The 16,627-nt window shown below is 51.1% G+C and overlaps 1 protein-coding gene across 1 annotated transcript in view; it reads right to left on the reverse strand.

Moving 5' to 3' along the window:
* Positions 1-625: 625 nt before the first annotated feature.
* IGHMBP2 (immunoglobulin mu DNA binding protein 2) overlaps positions 626-16,627 on the reverse strand; it is a 46,714-nt gene continuing 30,712 nt past the window's right edge. Inside the window, exons 9-15 of the mRNA XM_050897556.1 lie at positions 16,179-16,361; positions 10,819-10,937; positions 8,482-8,576; positions 7,393-7,516; positions 4,448-5,272; positions 3,551-3,735; positions 626-1,114 (exon numbers count right to left, since the gene is read on the reverse strand). Coding sequence (XP_050753513.1) covers positions 917-1,114; positions 3,551-3,735; positions 4,448-5,272; positions 7,393-7,516; positions 8,482-8,576; positions 10,819-10,937; positions 16,179-16,361 — 1,729 coding nt within the window. The 3' untranslated portion in view covers positions 626-916. The remainder of the gene's footprint in view (positions 1,115-3,550; positions 3,736-4,447; positions 5,273-7,392; positions 7,517-8,481; positions 8,577-10,818; positions 10,938-16,178; positions 16,362-16,627) is intronic.

Raw genomic sequence — 16,627 nt, forward strand, 5'->3', positions numbered from 1 at the left:
ACTTTCCCAGCGGACGTCGGCCACCAAGGAGCTTTGCAGGAAGGGCAGGACAGGGAAAAGAAACGCATCTCCTCAGCAGGCCTGGGAAGCGTCGGGGAAGGGAACGGCTCGCAGTGAAGAGGGAGAAACCTCACCAGTGCTACTGAGAGGGATGGTGGGCGAAGGCAGGGGACGGCGGCTCTCCCAGAGCAGCGGGCTGGGTGTTTCGGAGCAGCTCGCCGTGGTGCCGGCAAGGTAAGGACTCGAGGCCTCTCCATCCCCACGCAGCCCCAGAGCGGGGCTGAGCTCTGCATGGGCCACATCCTGCAGTGGGGCTGAGCCCCTTCGTGTGGTGGTGGGGGGACGCAGCCCAGCTCTGCCTGCTCCCGAAGGGCAACCCCGGGGCTTTGGGTCTTGCTGGCTGCTGGGTGGACACGCCAGTCCACTCTAACTCCAAGCAGTGCTGGGAGGATTGATGGACCGGGAAAACGGAGCTGGAGGCATCCATTTTCTTAGTCATCCTCCCTGGAGGAGCGGGTCACCCGGGGTTTTCAGTTCCCCCCCCCGTTCCTGCTCACACACATTTATCTTTTTACTGCAGCAGGGAAAAATGTCAGAGCAACAGCTGATTGCTTTAGGTGTTTTAATATTGGTCTTTACTGGCATTCTCCTGCCTCTCTGTGTACATCCATTACCTTGTCAATAAGGATAACCGGGACAAATAAAGCTGCTCTCCTTCCTCTGTCTCAGCTCTGCGGTTTAGGGAGGCCCAGCGACTCTTTATTCGGGCACAATGGCTCCAAGCTGTCTACCACCCAAAAACGAGAGCTCCCATTTTCCTCTCGGGCTCAGCACAGCCCTGTAGCTTGAATAGCATCTTTGGTTTACGTAGTCTGACCTGGGACTTCAAGGATAAAAAAAGAAGTATTCAGATCCTTCATTTCTCCTTGTCTTTCTTTTTGCTCTTTCTCTGGCTGGTCAGTTCGCTGAGCTTCTTGTCTAGGCGCCGCTGGAGATGGGCTCTCTTGGCTGGGTCCAGGGACTTGTCTTTGGAGCCGCTCCCGGGATAGAGAACCCCTTCTCTGCTGATCCTCTGCCGCGCGTGGGCCTTGGCCTTCTCCCCGCAGCCGTGAACCTGGCGGAGAGAGAACCGACACTGGTGGCAGCCAGGAAACGGGGCAGTGATCACGTATGTGGGAGTCAGGTGATTTTTATTCCCGGAGCCTGGAATTCTTCTTCCACCTGCTTCACACCCCCCTAAAACCATCTCCCATGTATTTATAGCTCCTCTAACAGAAAAAATATAAAGGTAATTTTCTCCTTCTGGAATCTGCATAGCAGGTAAATCATCCTTTTGGATGGTTTAAGTGCCTCCTTCCAAAACTTTAAACATCTGGGGAAAACTCGCACTCGTCATGTGAACAGCTGGATCTTTTATGGTTCTCGCATGAGAGCCAGAAATAAAACTGAGCTCCTGATTATGTTCTCTGCTAATACAGTATGACTTGGGGGAAAAAAGGAGTGAAACAGGAAAGGTGACTTGGGAAATAAGAGACCTTTTCAGCCATGTATCTGCTTCTTTAATGTAATTAGATCTGTCTTCTGCACTGGAATAAAAAAAGCTTCATAATGCTAATTTTGTGCAGGCAAACCTTTTCTAAAACCTGTCTGTGCTGAAGCCCAGGCCATGTTTAAGGTGCGTTAAGTCAAGTTCAACACCATCCTGAAGCACCTCCACCAGGTCTAAGTTAGAGATCCTAAAAGTTTACCCCTTCTGCTTGGTCTCCCCAAAGTCACTTGATGTTTTCATGAACATAAGCTGATCTGAGGATCCCAGCCCGTTCTTTCAGTGCCGTGACAAACCTTCCTGTCCCTGTTAGCGCTGCTGGAGCAGGTTGTCACTGGCCAGGAATAGCTGTGCACGGCACCTGGCACACGGCTCCAGCCAGGACTGGGATTTCTGAGCCTGCTGCCCGATCTAAACCAGCCGTAGCCAACAGACCGTCCAGACCAACTTTAAAACGGGCAGCGACTCCCACGTCAGTAGGTGCTGGAGCGCAGGTTGAACATCATTCAGTGGGGTCTGCTGTGCTGTACTGGATGGGGAGGGAGTCAGCAGCTGGGAGCTGCTACAGGGGGAACATGAGCTCCTTCTGAACAGGGACCCTCCATACGCAGAGGCTCCAGCCCCTCTGAGCTGGCTCCAGGTATGTGCTAGCCCCTCTTAGGGCCAGGCATGGGTAGGAGGTCCCAGGCTATTTCACATCGAAGCCTGAGAACAGCTGGAAAAAGGGCTGAAATGTAAAAAGCAAGAAAAACTCGTTGACATGGCTTTTATCCTTCCAATTGTTTCTCATTGGAGTCCTCATTACAATTCAGCAGGGAGAGGCGATTCTGCAGGAAATGAATTTATATCCCAACTGGATTGTGAATGACCATAAATACAACTATTCTTTGCCATGGAAACAGATAGTACTTGACAAGGGGAAAATCTATGCTGAGGATTTATAGGTCAGCTCGCTAAATGTTGCTAAGCTCTGGGAGGCTCCACACAGCGAAGAGCTATGCCTGGGTGATGCAGGACGAGGGACGATGGGCACAGGAGGCTGCGGCTGAATGGAAAATCATCACCTCTCAGCCCGCGTACTCGTCACAGTCACCACCCAGCCACGTCAGCTCTGCCTGTGGGACTCAAACCCCGAGGCCAGCTTAGCGTCAAGCATCACGCTGCCAACCCTGGAGGGGTTAAACTTACCTGCCTGCCTCTGCACCCGAACAGAAAGATGAAGCCTGACACCAGTTTAAGCTTAGTTTCCTTCCTTCCCAGATCTGGGGAGGAAAGGGCTGTCAAGCAGCTACGGAAGAACAGGAAGGAAGAAGCTGTTGGTTCAGTGGCCATCACACTACCCCTCCCACAGCAGTGCAGGACATTACAGGGCTGCTGAGATGCCTGCTCGAGAGTCCTCCACTGCAAGAAAGCAGAGCAGAGGAGGCTGAGGGACTGCTGTCACTCAGGTATGGATGGGAGCTAGCTGAGGCTGCACAGTGTGGAGCAACTCAGCTCCAAGCCAGTAAGGCACTTAAGGAAATGCTTAATTGCTAACCAGGCACACAGCACTGCTCTGTGAGGGCTCAAGCCTTGACTTGTCCCCAGGTTGCAGAGGGAGTCTGCAAAGAGCTGGGAATTGAGTGTCCAGGCTCCCTCAAGTCACTGCCTTAAGCTCATGCCTCTTCATCTCTCCTCTCTGCCTTGCTTTATCTGCACGACCTGGAGTGTAAATGCCAGAGAATGGTAAAGAAGGGCACAAAGCAAGAGGGGAAAAAAGCAGCAGCTCTCAGGAGGAGGCGAGCACAGCCCACGTGTTAACGCCTGGCAGCCCTTTCTACCTGCAGCTCCAGCAAAAGCTCTGACAGAGCGGGTTCTGCTTTAAACTCCTTGCAAGGAAATCCTGCCTGGGGAGCTCGACAGGGAAAATTCCCACGTTAAACCCATGCTGCTTGGCACATCCTACTCCTTTCCAGCCCCTTCAGTGCTCAAACCCCTGGGCAGGCTGCCCGGCCCCACGCGTACCTCCGGGACGTGATGGCTGAGGCAGTAGCGCCTGTTGCAGTGGAGGCAAAGCTGTCCCAGGGTTGTAACGCTGGCTTTGCAGCGGGGGAAGCCGCAGGTGTTGTCCGCTTTAATGGCAGCAGAAATCAGAGCGTCGATATCATCTTCTGCCACGCTGTCTGCTCCGCTCTTAACTGCTGGCTTGCCTGGGGAGGAGACAGGGGAAGAGACCTGGCCATTTAACCACCTGCTTAGAAGCTGAGAACAAACCCAAGCAACCGGCAGCTACAGCGTGGGCTAGTGAGAAGCAGCACGGGTCTGGGGAGTCGCCGCTTGCTGCAACTGGGATTTCAGCCCTCATGACACCCATCGTGCCAGTAAACTCTGGCCTGTGTTCAAAGGCACTAGTAGGAGCTCAAGGCTTCCACCCGCAGCGTGCCTGGGTGCCTCCCGCTGCTAAAAGGGGGCTGGGGAAGAGGAAGGGACCATGTCTGGCAGGGAGGATGGCAGCTCCTGGCTCTGTTTTCCCCTGCCTCTGTGTTTAGGAGGCAGCCGCATCCTTCACTGTGGGCCAGGTACTCTTCTTAGTTCCTCTCCCTGCATTTGGGAGCCTCCAATCGAACTCCTGAGCCTCTCTTCCTGGGAAAGGGTGCCCAACATTTTTCTTTTGACTTAAGAAATGCACCTCCAGGCATCCAAAACCCCTCTCCCCCAGATGCTGCAGCCAACTGATGCACACTCCTGCCTGTTCCCACATCTCTGCAGTGACATGCATCAGAGAGCTTTCCAAGAGCCACGTCCCGTGCTCCACCCACGCAGACAAATCCCAAGGCCTGGAGGCAAAAACATGGGGATTAAGTAGCACGATCCATTCAAGGAAGACCATTAATTGTGCTGGTTACGAAGAGAGCGACCTACCTTTGGCTTCGCTTTTGTCTTTTTTCCTGCTGCCGCCCTGAAGGCTGGCACTGGGCTCCTGAGCCTTCCTCGCTGCCTCCTCCCGTCTGGCTTTCTCCCTCTGAACTCTCTCCAGGTGCAGCGTTTTCAGGTCCACTTTCCCTGAGCCCTCGCTGCTTCCTCCTGGCTCAGCAGGGACAGGAGTTTCCCCGCTGGGATGTTGTGGCTGAGGAAGGGGGAGCTGCTTGCTGGTGGGGGCGGCTGCGGGTAGCGAAGGCTCGGCAGGCTCTTTCTTGCGAACGCTGATGTACCGGTCCCTCCCTTCCCCGGTGCTCACGTGCTGCAGCCCGTACTCCTCCGCTATTAGGTGAACCAGCATCCGATCGTGAGAATTGAGGGACGTGGGGAAATCCAACTGCATCTCGCTGCTCTCTAGGAAGTCCACCAGCATGGCCTTGAATCTGTCTTTTGTCCCTGGGCTCTCGCTCCCAGGTCTGCTTGCGTTCGGGGAGAAACGTGCTTCTGGCTTCTGACACGCTGGTTTGGTTGCCGCTGCTTTGAGCTTCCTCCCCGGAGGCGGCTGCGGTTTGGGGCCAGATGCTGCAGGAAGCTTTGCACCTTGCTGCCGCTCGCTGCGGCCCTCCTGAGCGTAGTTTTCGGGCACGAGGTTGTCGAGGTACTCGAAGGCTGTGCGTACCTCCCCGTGCCGGCTGAAATAATCCACCAGCCGCTTCAGAAAGGCTTGGTTGCTGACGGTGCGGGTGTCGCAGATGACAGCCACGTGGCGCCGGGCGCGGGTCACCGCTACGTTTATCCGCCGGTCTTCCGCAAGAAAGCCCACCTCACCTGTGAGAAAGAAACCAAGGGGTGTAGGACCGGCAGTGGGTGCAGGGTTGGCTCCAGGTCTAGATTTGGCCCAAATAATTGAAGGGTTGCTTGGCTGAAGGGTGGGAGTCAGCGTTTACTGGGCTCTGGTCCCTGACTCACACTGTTACCTTCATCTTTCTGCCTCTGTTTCACCACCTGCAAGCCAGAGCAAGGGCTCCCCACTTAGCTCCTGGGGTCAGGAGGAGGATGGATGGCACATGGAGAGGAGAAACATTTTCCTGGGTGGCCCACCACACAAGATCAGGCCAGGACCTGGGAGCAAATGCAACAGGGAGCAAGGTGGAAGAGGATCACCTTGCGACAGAAGAGGAACCACGGGTAAAGAAATACACCCGGTCCTATACAACTCCCCGCCACTTGCCCCCAAACTCTCGGCGGGTTTAAAGTAACAGCCATTTAGGCAACCCCGCAAGGTTTGCTTCTGCTCTCTGACTATTTTCTCAAAGGAAAGCAGTAAGAGCTAGCAAATGCCAAGATGACTCAGTGAGGATCAGCTAGCAAGAAGGGTAGTGTGGGCGGCTTTTGAGTTTCCAGCTTCTGGGGATAAAGAGGAGGCCAGTCGGGAAGAAATTAATGTCTCCGCCAGTGCAGTGACCAGGCTGGCTCTGTTTCTGCCCTGCCTTGCCGTGGCTGAGCAGTCTAGTTTGTGCTGCCTTTGAGGAACAGGGTGTAGGCGATCCCCTCTCCATGTTCTGCAGCTTAGAGAACAATTTCCAGTTTCTCTGATGAGGTTTCGCCCGACTGCAGCGGCAAGTCCAACTTCTCGATCCAGCAAGAGGGTTTCTTGCTGGATCAGGAATGGCTGCAGAGGGACAGGCACTGCTGGTCAAGGTCCCTGGCCTCCTCTGAACTGAGAAACGCAGCTGCAAAAAGGGTATGGCTTTCTCCCAAGGGTCTCAGAGGGTGCTAACAACATCTCTTGTGCCCCATGCAGACCAGAGCCGTGCCCAGACACCATGAGAAGCTGCCTTGTGTCCCCAGGAAAACGAGTGATTCCTGCACTGCATCTGAGCTTTGGCTGCTAAGTGTGCACGGGAAAGGACGCACGCCTTCACGGAGGACACCAGCTCCCACTGAGCCACTGAGCAAAGGCGAGGTGAGTCACTCATGAATAAGGACTATTCTTAGTCCTGTCCCCCACCTCCATTCTCCCCCCAGTGCTGCTTTTCTTGCTCTAGGCTTTCTTAAAAAAAAAAAAAAAAAAAAAAGCCTCCTCTTCCACGCATCGTTTCCCCCCCTTTTTTTTTTACCTTCTAGACAACAGCACTCCCAGCACATACACAGTGTTTCATCTTCAGCAGCGTTAGCAGCAAAGGTAGTGCAGCAAGGGATGCGTCTCACTGTGGGTTTGAAAAGGGCAGTGATCCACGCACGGGAGAGAGGTGGTTCACGGAGCGGTCCCGCTCATGCCCTCCGCTCGAGCTGGCTGCCACAAAACCCTTCAGCACGGGCCGATGGCTCTGCCGAAGGAGCCTCATGGCTCCAGGGCAGCAGCTTTTTTTCCAGCTATTAACTTTTGCTGCAGCTGCTGATAGGAAAGAACTCGATTTTCCGCTCTAGATTTTGCTCCCAAAAGAAGCATTTTCTGTGCATGACTTGTAATACCAGCTCCTGCTTGCTTTCTTCAGGGAAGTGACCCAAAATAGGCTCCAAATCCAAGGAATAAGCCCCCTAAATTTTCACCTTTGGCGGGAAGTGCTCAGCGCTCCAGTAAATGTGGTGATAACGTGACATGTGCCATTCTTAGGACCCCGGTTTAAATAATTTCTGAGGCCTCAATAGCCAGGAAACCTTCAAACTAAACAGTCCTGCTTCCTTTTTACCTGCTGCCTAGCATGGGAGCCTTCCTCTGCAACCGTGACAGCAAATATATTCGTTCATGCAAAAGAAAAAAAAAAAAAAAGGCTGAAAAGGAAGGTTCTTGCTAGTAAATTCATTCAGAGTAAAGTGCTAGAGACCGTCAGAACTGCAATTAAACCACAGCACTTGGCGACATGACGAGCGACCTTGGAGCAATCACACAGTTCCCATTTCTTTCCCATTCCCCATGGAGTAATTCTCCAGCACTGAACTCTCACCTTTCCTGTTGGATCTCACAAATGACAGGATCACTGCCTCTTTCTCTCTTCCTTGGAAACCATCAACTGATTTAATTTCTAGTTCTGGGTACCTGTGGCAAAGGTGCTCTCTTAGCATGTCCACCTGAAAAACACACAAGAGATATCTTTTAAAGAAAAGTGCAAGGTGAAAAGGGTTAAAATGGCACTCTTTTGGTAAAGTCCCTTCCTCTCAAACCCACAAGGATGAGCGCTCACATCTCCCGATAGTCAAGTGCTGACTCCTGAGGCTGGCAGTGGAAAATACCCATCTCACATCTCTTCCCTCCACGGCCTCAAGCTGCTTAAAATGTGGGTGTCCTGGTTTCAGCTGGGATAGAGTCAATTTTCTTCCTAGTAGCTGGTACAGAGCTGTGTTTTGGATTTAGTATGAGAACAATGTTGATAACACACTGATGTTTTTAGTTGTTGCTAAGTAGCGCTTATCCCAAGTTAAGGATTTTCAGGTTCCCATGCTCTGCCAGCAAGCAGGGGTACAATAAGCTGGGAGGGAGCATGGCCTGGGAAGCTGACCCCAACTGGCCAAAGGGATATTCCATACCATAGAACGTCATGCCCAATATATAAACTGGGGGGAGTTGGCCAGGAGGGGTGGATCGCTGCTCGGGAACTGACTGGGCATCCGTTGGCAAGTGGTGAGCAATTGCATTGTGCATCACTTGTCTTTTCTTGGGTTATATTTCACTCTCTTTTTGTTATCTGCCTTTTCATTATTATGATTATAATCTTTTATTTTTTTATTTCAATTATTAAATTGTTCTTATCTCAACCCACGAGTTTCACTTGTTTCCGATTCTCCTCCCCATCCCACCAGGGTGGGGAGGAGTGAGCAGCTGCGTGGTGCTAGTTGCTGGCTGTGGTTAAACCACAACAGTGGCGAAGTCGGCCACAAATGCTGATTATACAGTTTGGCTCTGCTGACTTCCACCTTCGTCCCTCTGAGGACGTCCTGGTGCCACTGCTGAAGACGTCAAGGTTTGAATCCACCTCTGCATTCGCTCTGTGTGCATGCAGAAAGAGAGAGGAGATGCCAGGAGAAGGTCATCTCACCTGGAGGTTGTAGGGGGCTACAACAGCGATGTCTTTTGCCTTCACGCCAGCTTCCACCAAGGCTTGGATGTGCAAACCGGCCAGCTGCACCTCCCCTAGGGCAGAAAGCAGAAGGGGCGGTGATGGGAACAGGCTGGCAGGCAGAGGCCGAAGCCGCCAGCTTGGACATGCTGCGGCTCGGAGAAATTTGCCCACCTCCCCTAAAACAGCAAGGAAAGGCTAAGGAAAGTCCTGCCTGCAGCCCAGCGTTGCACGGGGGTAAGGATTCCCAACCTGGCTTGCTTGGCTAGACGGTGATGTGCTGCGCAACCTCATTCCCAGGACTGCACAGTGCTTGCTTCTTGCCTTTCCAAGTCACCAGCTCGCTTAAGCTTAAAAAGAGCTTTCTGAACAGCACTTGGCTTTCTCTGGCCTTCCCGTATTAATCCAAGCGATCCATGATAATCCAGGCAATAGATTATTCTCCCTCTGAAGCGAGACCCTAGACCTCACTCAAAATTCAATTCTCTATGCTGCAACTGAAAAAACTCCACCTTTCCTTTTTATTCTGCTTTTTCAAGTCCCCGCACTTCTAAACCCCCATGACCAAATAAACAAGCTTCACGCTCAGATCTGTGTGCTCAGACCTTCCAGAGGCTGCAGGCAGCCTGCCACAAACAAGTGGCTATACAGGATGGTGGCTGGTTCAGAGAGATCTAATGAGGACAAGTTAAATACAAATGTGAACTATTTCCTGGTTTACTGGCTGGACTGACTTTACCCTCTGTTTTGCAGCAAAACACAGGTATAAAAATCAAGCATCTGCAGTCTGCTGCTCCAAAAGGCTGCTTCCCATATTTTGGGAGAAGTGCATTTAATCCCCTGCTCAAAATCCCTGAGTTATCTTAGACAAGGCTTTTTGGCTCTCCATTTGGGGACAAGTGCCTTCCTCTGTTCAGCAGGGCCACGGGGACTGGTGTATGGAAAATGAGAGGCACTTAAACGCTGGTGAGTTTTCAAACAAAAGAAGGCAAAAGAGATTTAAACTGGTAAAAACTGTCCTTGTATTTTACAGTCCATTTTCCCCGTCTTGCCAGAGAGGGACTTGAAGCCTCAGAAATCTGTTGCTGGCATGAGATCTGCACTGGTGAGCAGAGAGGAAAACAAATGAATCCCTGAAGCAGGCAGCCACGTTGCCAAATAAGCTCTTTGGCCACGTGAGAGCCAATGGCTAGAAAAGCCTGTGGCTCGGCCACTGGGGAAAAGTGCCTCAGGAAAAGCGCAGGCAGCAGCCAGGCAGGCAGGGGTGGCCGTGGGTGAGGTGGCAGGCACAGGCACCGCACACAGAGATCGGTTCCCTCCGGGCACCACAGAGCCAGTCTGTGCAGTGAATTTACAATCGAGGGGAAGATGTTCCCCTGAAAGAAGAATCCCACCTTCCCCAAAGCCAAGGCTCACTATGCCCTCCTAGCAATCCTTTTGCTGACAGCTTTCTGGGCTAAAAGCTCTCCCTAATGCTTTTAGGAGAGCTGTCTCCATAACAAGGTTGGGATGTGTGGCCTGTCAGATGAAGCACCAGATTTTGGACAGCCCATGTGCAACACCTCCTGGCAAAGGCCCTTGTGAGCCTCTGAAGAGCCAGCTAGCAGGTGTGGGGATGCCAGACTAAATCTAGAGGAGCATGAGTAGCACCCTTGAACAGCAAATCACAACCACCCGCCCTGCTGTGGAAGTGAGGACACAAAGCAGGTAGCATCGTCATTTTCAAAGTTCTCCCGCTTTATTAGAATGGCTATGGAGCCTGACTTCACACTCAATCTCCGTAATGAAACCTATTTTTTAAGTCCAAAACCAGCAGGAAACTCAATGTCTTAAGAAAATTCATGGAGAAGAGCCATAGAGGACTTCATGAAAGGAGCAGAGGACTGGGAGGCAATTCTGAGCCATGTCTACAGCCTCTCTAAAACAGGCTTGCGCTCTGCCTGATATTATTTGCCCTGCCAACTTGTCCAAAGCATCTGTCGCAGGGATCCTCCACCCTATCCTAGTCCACAGCATGGAGAAATGTCTCTGCAAGGAAACAAGGCAGCCAGCGTGGCCACCTACAAGCTGCACGCTGTCATCGCGGCCCTGTGGCCACTCCACTCTGGCTCAGAGTCCTTTGAGCTTGAGGATTTACAGAGGAAATGATCTCTCAAATAAGGAAGGCTCCCTGGGGACCCCACCATCTCCCTGCTACCGGCTCTGGAGGGGGACACCTCTGGGACGTGGCTCAGCCGGTGCTGTGGCCAAGCCCGCGGGAGGCTGAGGACCTCAGACAATCAATTCTGGCCAACAAAATTTTCCGAACGACGGTACCTGGATTCCCCTTAGACTGTTCATCTTCCACTTCCAGCTCAAACAGGCCACAGCCAGCAGTGTCTATAAGCAATAAGGGAATTGTGGTCTCTTCTGTAGAGGTGACGCCCGGCAGGTCCCTGCACAAGGTATTTGGGAAAGGGCCAGTTAACAACTCTGAAATTACGCCAAAGGGATGATCAGTTGTGTTGTTGCTTACTCCTCCCAACAAGACTGCAAGGACAGAGGGAAAACATAGCTGGATATTGCTTCTGAGGGACAAGGCTACAGACCCAGAGCGGTGTCCTGTGGGGTAAAAACGCAGGAAGATTGGCTCTGGAGGTGGTGAAGAATGACAGAAACTGAGAACTGAGGTTCCCCCCTTTCTGCTCCACCAAGCTTTGGTCCCCTTTGCATCTGCAGTGATGCTACTGAAGAGCGTGTCATGTAGAGCGATAACTAAGCAGGGCCCTTTAGCTCTGGTGGGGTCCTCTGGCTTTCGGCTCCAGGCTTCTGGGGTTCAGTGCCAGGACGGCAGCCACAACCAACGGCACAGCAAGTCCCAAGAGGCCCAGGGGAGTCTGGCAACACCAGAAAGCCATAGCTGAAAAGCCATTATTGCTCTGCGCCACGGGATTGCCACTTAAATGCTCTCCCAAAATGCAAACGAAGAGCAGAGGGCCCCGGAGAGTCTCACAGGGGCCAGCCAGCAGTGCTGAGAGCTTTCTCACCGGCTATGCTACACAGCCCAGTTATTGCAAGGCAAGGGTACAGTGTGTGGGTGTTAGTGTCTCACTTAAACGGTCTCGAACAGGAAAGATATGCAGACCTAGGGAGATGTGGCAGCTGCTTTCTGTTTTTTACGGTGTTGAGAGGAAGGAGTGCCTGAAGTATTACCAGAGATTTGACAGCAGTGCTGTTGGGCAAGAGAAGAAAGCACAGTACAAGGAACCACAGAGGAACTGGGGTTTCACATCACTTCTACACCTAAAGCTGCTGCATTAAAAAAAAAAAATTAACAATCCATATTTTAATACTCAAGGAAGTTGCTAGCTGAATTCACAGCCTAGGAAGAGGACAGGCAATGGAGGGCAGGAACGGAAAGCCTGGAGATGGCAGGAGAGCTCGGAAACAACGACATGTTACTGTACATCACGTACAAATCACGGAGAGCTGTGACTCTGGAGAGTCTGCAGATAAACAAGGCAAATTGCAAGCTATCAAAAAGGAGGATTACATCCAAATGACAGGCAGGGAAGTGAGGGTAAAGGCAGTTTCCAGTTCAAGACAAGCCCCCAGCTGCAGCCTCTCCTTCCCGGGACTCCCAGCACTGCACGTCTGTTCCTCTGCATTTGTATGCCACCAACTACCCTCGCTTCCCGTGGACTCCGGACATCACTCACTCCATTGACAACAAAAGTCTTCTCTCTTGACTGAAACTGATTTTTCTCCTGTCTGAAGCTATTGCTGTTGTAATGCACGGCTGGGAAGGTACAGAGATCAGTGCAGCTATGACAGAGGGCCAAAGCCCCTGCAAAAGAGCCCAGGATGCACCTTCCCCCGTCCTACGGCAAACCAGAGCCCAAAGGAAGAGTTCTTCCCCTGGCTTCGGGGACTGGCTGCCTCAGCCCAGCGACTGGATTCAAAGAGGGGCACAAGGTACCTTCCCCATTTCCAAGGACCGCAGGGACCAGCAACCAACTTTACTTTCCATGATCTCCTCCGGAACGGGGCCACCTCCAGTTCCCCATTAGAGTGTTTCCTCTCCTGTGGAGGGTACAACAGGTTTATCTCCCTCTCTCTGTAACATCAAACCTAACAGGCTTCCCATCTCCTTTTTACCTGCCCTGCTTACTCTCCTACCACTGTCCACGTCTGTGTAGACAAAAGACTTTGAGCAAAAGCCAAGTTCTCCATGTAGATAATCCTGATTCTTTGCTTACTTGCAGTGGCCACGGAAAGCCCTTGCAGCATCTCTCAATGCCAGGAAAAATCTCGACCCTGCGAATGTCGCTTCAGAGGAGTAATTATCTACATAAATCTTTCCAGTGAGAGAAGTATTCATGCTCTTGTAAGGTAGTGAGATTGGAGCAGAACTGGCTGTTACCTTGGAGAAAAGCTGTCCAGTGCTTTCCTATCCCTTCAGGATGAAGGTGAAAGGCACTTCTCCCACTGGCTGCAAACTAGCGCAAGCTGCAGAGATGGATTTTTGTTCCTGGAGAGATTCTTGGTCTGCAATGACAAACCAGGTTATCCCTGCAGCCAGACACTGGATTCAAGCTCAACGCACTGCCCTAGGGCATCCAGGCACCCTGTACTTTGTCTGGGAGGAGGTGATCCCAGCTGGGTGAGTCGCACATCGCAACCGAGGGGCATTCTGGCTTCTGAGCATCTTCCAGGTCTCACACTACTGGGGGGGTTCCCCCATATTCCCCATCAGCGAGGGGTGTTAGCCCAAAAAAAAGTGCTAAGGCAAGGGACACGTGACACTGTACTTGGATAAGAAATGACAGCAGAAACAGCTGGTGATTTTCAAACCATCTTCTCACAGACTGAGTCACAAATTTTGAATGCGAAAAATACTGCTTGCAGCCTCCCTGACTTAATTCTGGAGATGTGTGGGGGTTTCTGATGTGCTTCATCACCCATTTCAGAAGGAAGGGAGATTTGGGAAGAAGGTTTTGCTCCCTTGGAAATACTCTGCCCCTGAAAAGATACTGCAGGAAACCAAAGTATCCTTTTTTGAGAAAAGATGGTGCTGCAGAAATCTCTAACAGATCACAGACCAAGCGTTCCCATGTGCCTCCAATGTCGGAGCAGAAGTTGGTAAGGAAATACGAAGTTGTTCAGAGTAGAGCTGCGCTTCTGTTTCCAAAGACCAATCTTTGTGCTTCAGGTAAAGGAGATGAGACTTGGATCAGCAACGCCGTTCAGGGAAAGGTCGTGTTGGGAGTGCAGCCTTATTATCAGACATTGGGGATTATACCCTGGAGAGTCGTTCTGAATGAAAGCCCACAGGTATCAGGCTTTACAAGTTCAGCTGGACCAAAAACTCCCTGCTACAATTTGTAGCACAAGGTGTTTGCACCTGCACCTCCTCCCAGCCGTGCGTCTCAAGACTGGGACACGCTTCTTCAAGCTTCACCTCTCAAAACGGCACCGAGGTCATTGTGAATTCAAGGCTAGAATACAATCGTACGGGCTGGCTTTGCCAATGCCAGAGGTGTGGTGGGGGCTACGGTCTGGGTCACTCCAGTCAGATCTTTCTTCAGAGGAAGACCTCAAAATGCTTTCAGCAGAGATGGAGATCCCCCTCCTCGCACTGTGCTTTGGGACTCTTCAGGTTCCTCGCTCATCACCCACCAGCCCTTAGGAAGGAGGTAACAAAAAGCTACAGACCCAGAGCCTGTCAAATGCTGCTGCTGCAATTGCAGCTGCAGCCCAGGCTTTGGCCGCTTTCCAGTATGAGCAGGTAACTCCTGTGAGCACTCACCAGCCTTCCACTGCCCTAGGACGCTTCCGCGTATAAGAGAGCTTTTCCTAGAACTATCAGAGAATAAAACCTACTTATTTCTTGCTCAGGTAAGGGGTTAAGCAAATCATTTAGCCTAAGCCAACCAAACACGTGAGATGCTCACAAGTATCATGAAAGAATTTGTACTAGCAGCCTAAACATGAGAAGATCATGGTCCAGTGTCAAGCCCCTGCATTACCTGGTCTTCTACAGAAGCACAGAAACTTTACACGGTCCAGTGCCTGAACCGAGGATTGCTGTATTCGTGCGATATGTCAGGAGGGCTGTGGACTGGCAGGTTTGATTATGAGTTTAGAAACCAGTGTCTGCAGGAAAAGGCCCTGAGCAGGGGACTAAGCTGCACTGTGGACTGGAAAGAAAAACATTCACGCCTTCACCAGCTATGAAAATAAACCAGCTCATCAGAATAACAAAGTCGCCTAACTTCAGCTTTTCAATTGGTTTCCTATTTTAATGGTTTCAAGCCATTTTGCCTGGGGTTCTTCACTAGTTGCTATTTTTAATTTCCAAAGTTAAATGGAAAAATAAGCATGGCAAGGAACAAGAACAATCAAAAAGAGGGTTTTGTACGGTACCGGTCCTGGAATTAGATCTGTATGGCTAAAACATTGTTGAATGAGTCCCATCCAGCTCAGCTGAGCTCCTCCTGGCACCGATGAACCAGCCTTGCCTACTCTTACCTGGAGAACCCACCACACTCACCCATAAAATTACATATATATGCACAAATGTATATAAAGCAAGACAGAAGTCAGCATAGCTTCACTGATGTAAGTTGAGCTGAAGCCTCGATAGCCCTGAAGCCTTAATACAGAGCATGCTGACACAAGCAGAAATCCCCGTGCTGACTGCAGCGGATGTAGAGGAGGGTGCCGGGGCTGTCTCGAACACAAAGCTTGCTCTTCCCATCCAGGTAGTATTCACACTGTTCATAAGTAAGATTATTTTGAAACAAGTATGATAAAATGGCCTCTCTGTCCAAAACTGGATCTACTATGAAATTGAGAGATTCTAGGGGAATATCAATTTTTCCGACTCCTAAATATTTGCATTTAAAAAACCCCTATTGCTAAAAATACAATAGCTCCGTGCAAACAAGCACTGTGATATTTTACGCTTCTCCAAGTCCAACAGAGAGAATTAATGTTTTCCCATCCGCCTCCCAGAACTGCACTGACTGCAATTTTAAAAAGCACCAATTATTGACAGTCACAGTGTGTGTTGGCAAACAACTGCCTGTCCCAGGATGCAATGGAAATGAAATGCTAGTCACTTCCTTTAAATTACCAAAGAAACAGAAAAATGCTGCAGACAAGGAATGGATCCGATGCCATCAACCTGCCTCAGGTGCTGTCCTGGCAGTAAAGCTATCCAAGCCGGAAAGGGCATCTTGCTTTCTGATCTTTCTGATGTCGATGTTGGGACCCATGATGGGACACACACTGGCCCTCCCAATCACGTGGACATGTGGAAACACAATAAAAGACTGATGTCTGGTCCTACCCTCAATGAGAGCCTGAGATAGAGAAACACTGCTTGGGGTATGCCCACTGCAGGTCAGGCCTTCATATATTCTCACCAGATGCAAGGGGATTTTATTTTGTTGCTTCTCATACCAAAGGAGGAAACAGAAGATAACTCTGCATGACTTCTTGTTACATAGGGAAAAGGACAACACCTCCCCCCACAATTAATGTTTCCTCGATGAAATAAAGGATGAAACAAAAGTGCTATCGCAGGGCCAGGAGGAATGGAAAATTTCCTCATAGGGAAGGGACAAACCCTGCATGTGGTGGGATGAAAAAGACATCTCTGCTCATATACCAGTGAAGAGCAAGTCACTTACTTGAGCAAATGCTGGGCTACTGACGGGTGAGCAGTGAGCCGGCCGCTGTACATCTCCGAGGAAGCCCACTGCATGATGGCCTGGTGCATTCGGTACTGCACCGTCAGCATCTTCACAATCTTCTCCCCGTACCTCTCGATGAGACGCTCCATCAAGCTGAGTGAAAGGCCCTTGGCAGCAGCCCTGCAGGGGAAAAGCAAGTCAGAGGTGGAGTCTGGATGTCTGTTCCGAAGTGATGATCAAAGGTACAGATGTAACCTCCTCTGAACTAAAGACTCAATCAGCATCTCACTACAGATGCAGCCCCAGCGGTGCTGCAGCTAGAATTGAATGCAGTGTTGATCACTGCTAATGGCGTTAAGTTGCAATGCCGTCGGAACGCCTGCAATACCTACTCTGGACCCTGCTGAGCACCCTCGTGCAGCTCTGCTGGGATGGCGTTACCTCCC

The sequence above is a fragment of the Gymnogyps californianus genome, chromosome 5, assembly GCF_018139145.2.
Source record: "Gymnogyps californianus isolate 813 chromosome 5, ASM1813914v2, whole genome shotgun sequence".
NCBI lineage: Eukaryota > Metazoa > Chordata > Aves > Accipitriformes > Cathartidae > Gymnogyps > Gymnogyps californianus.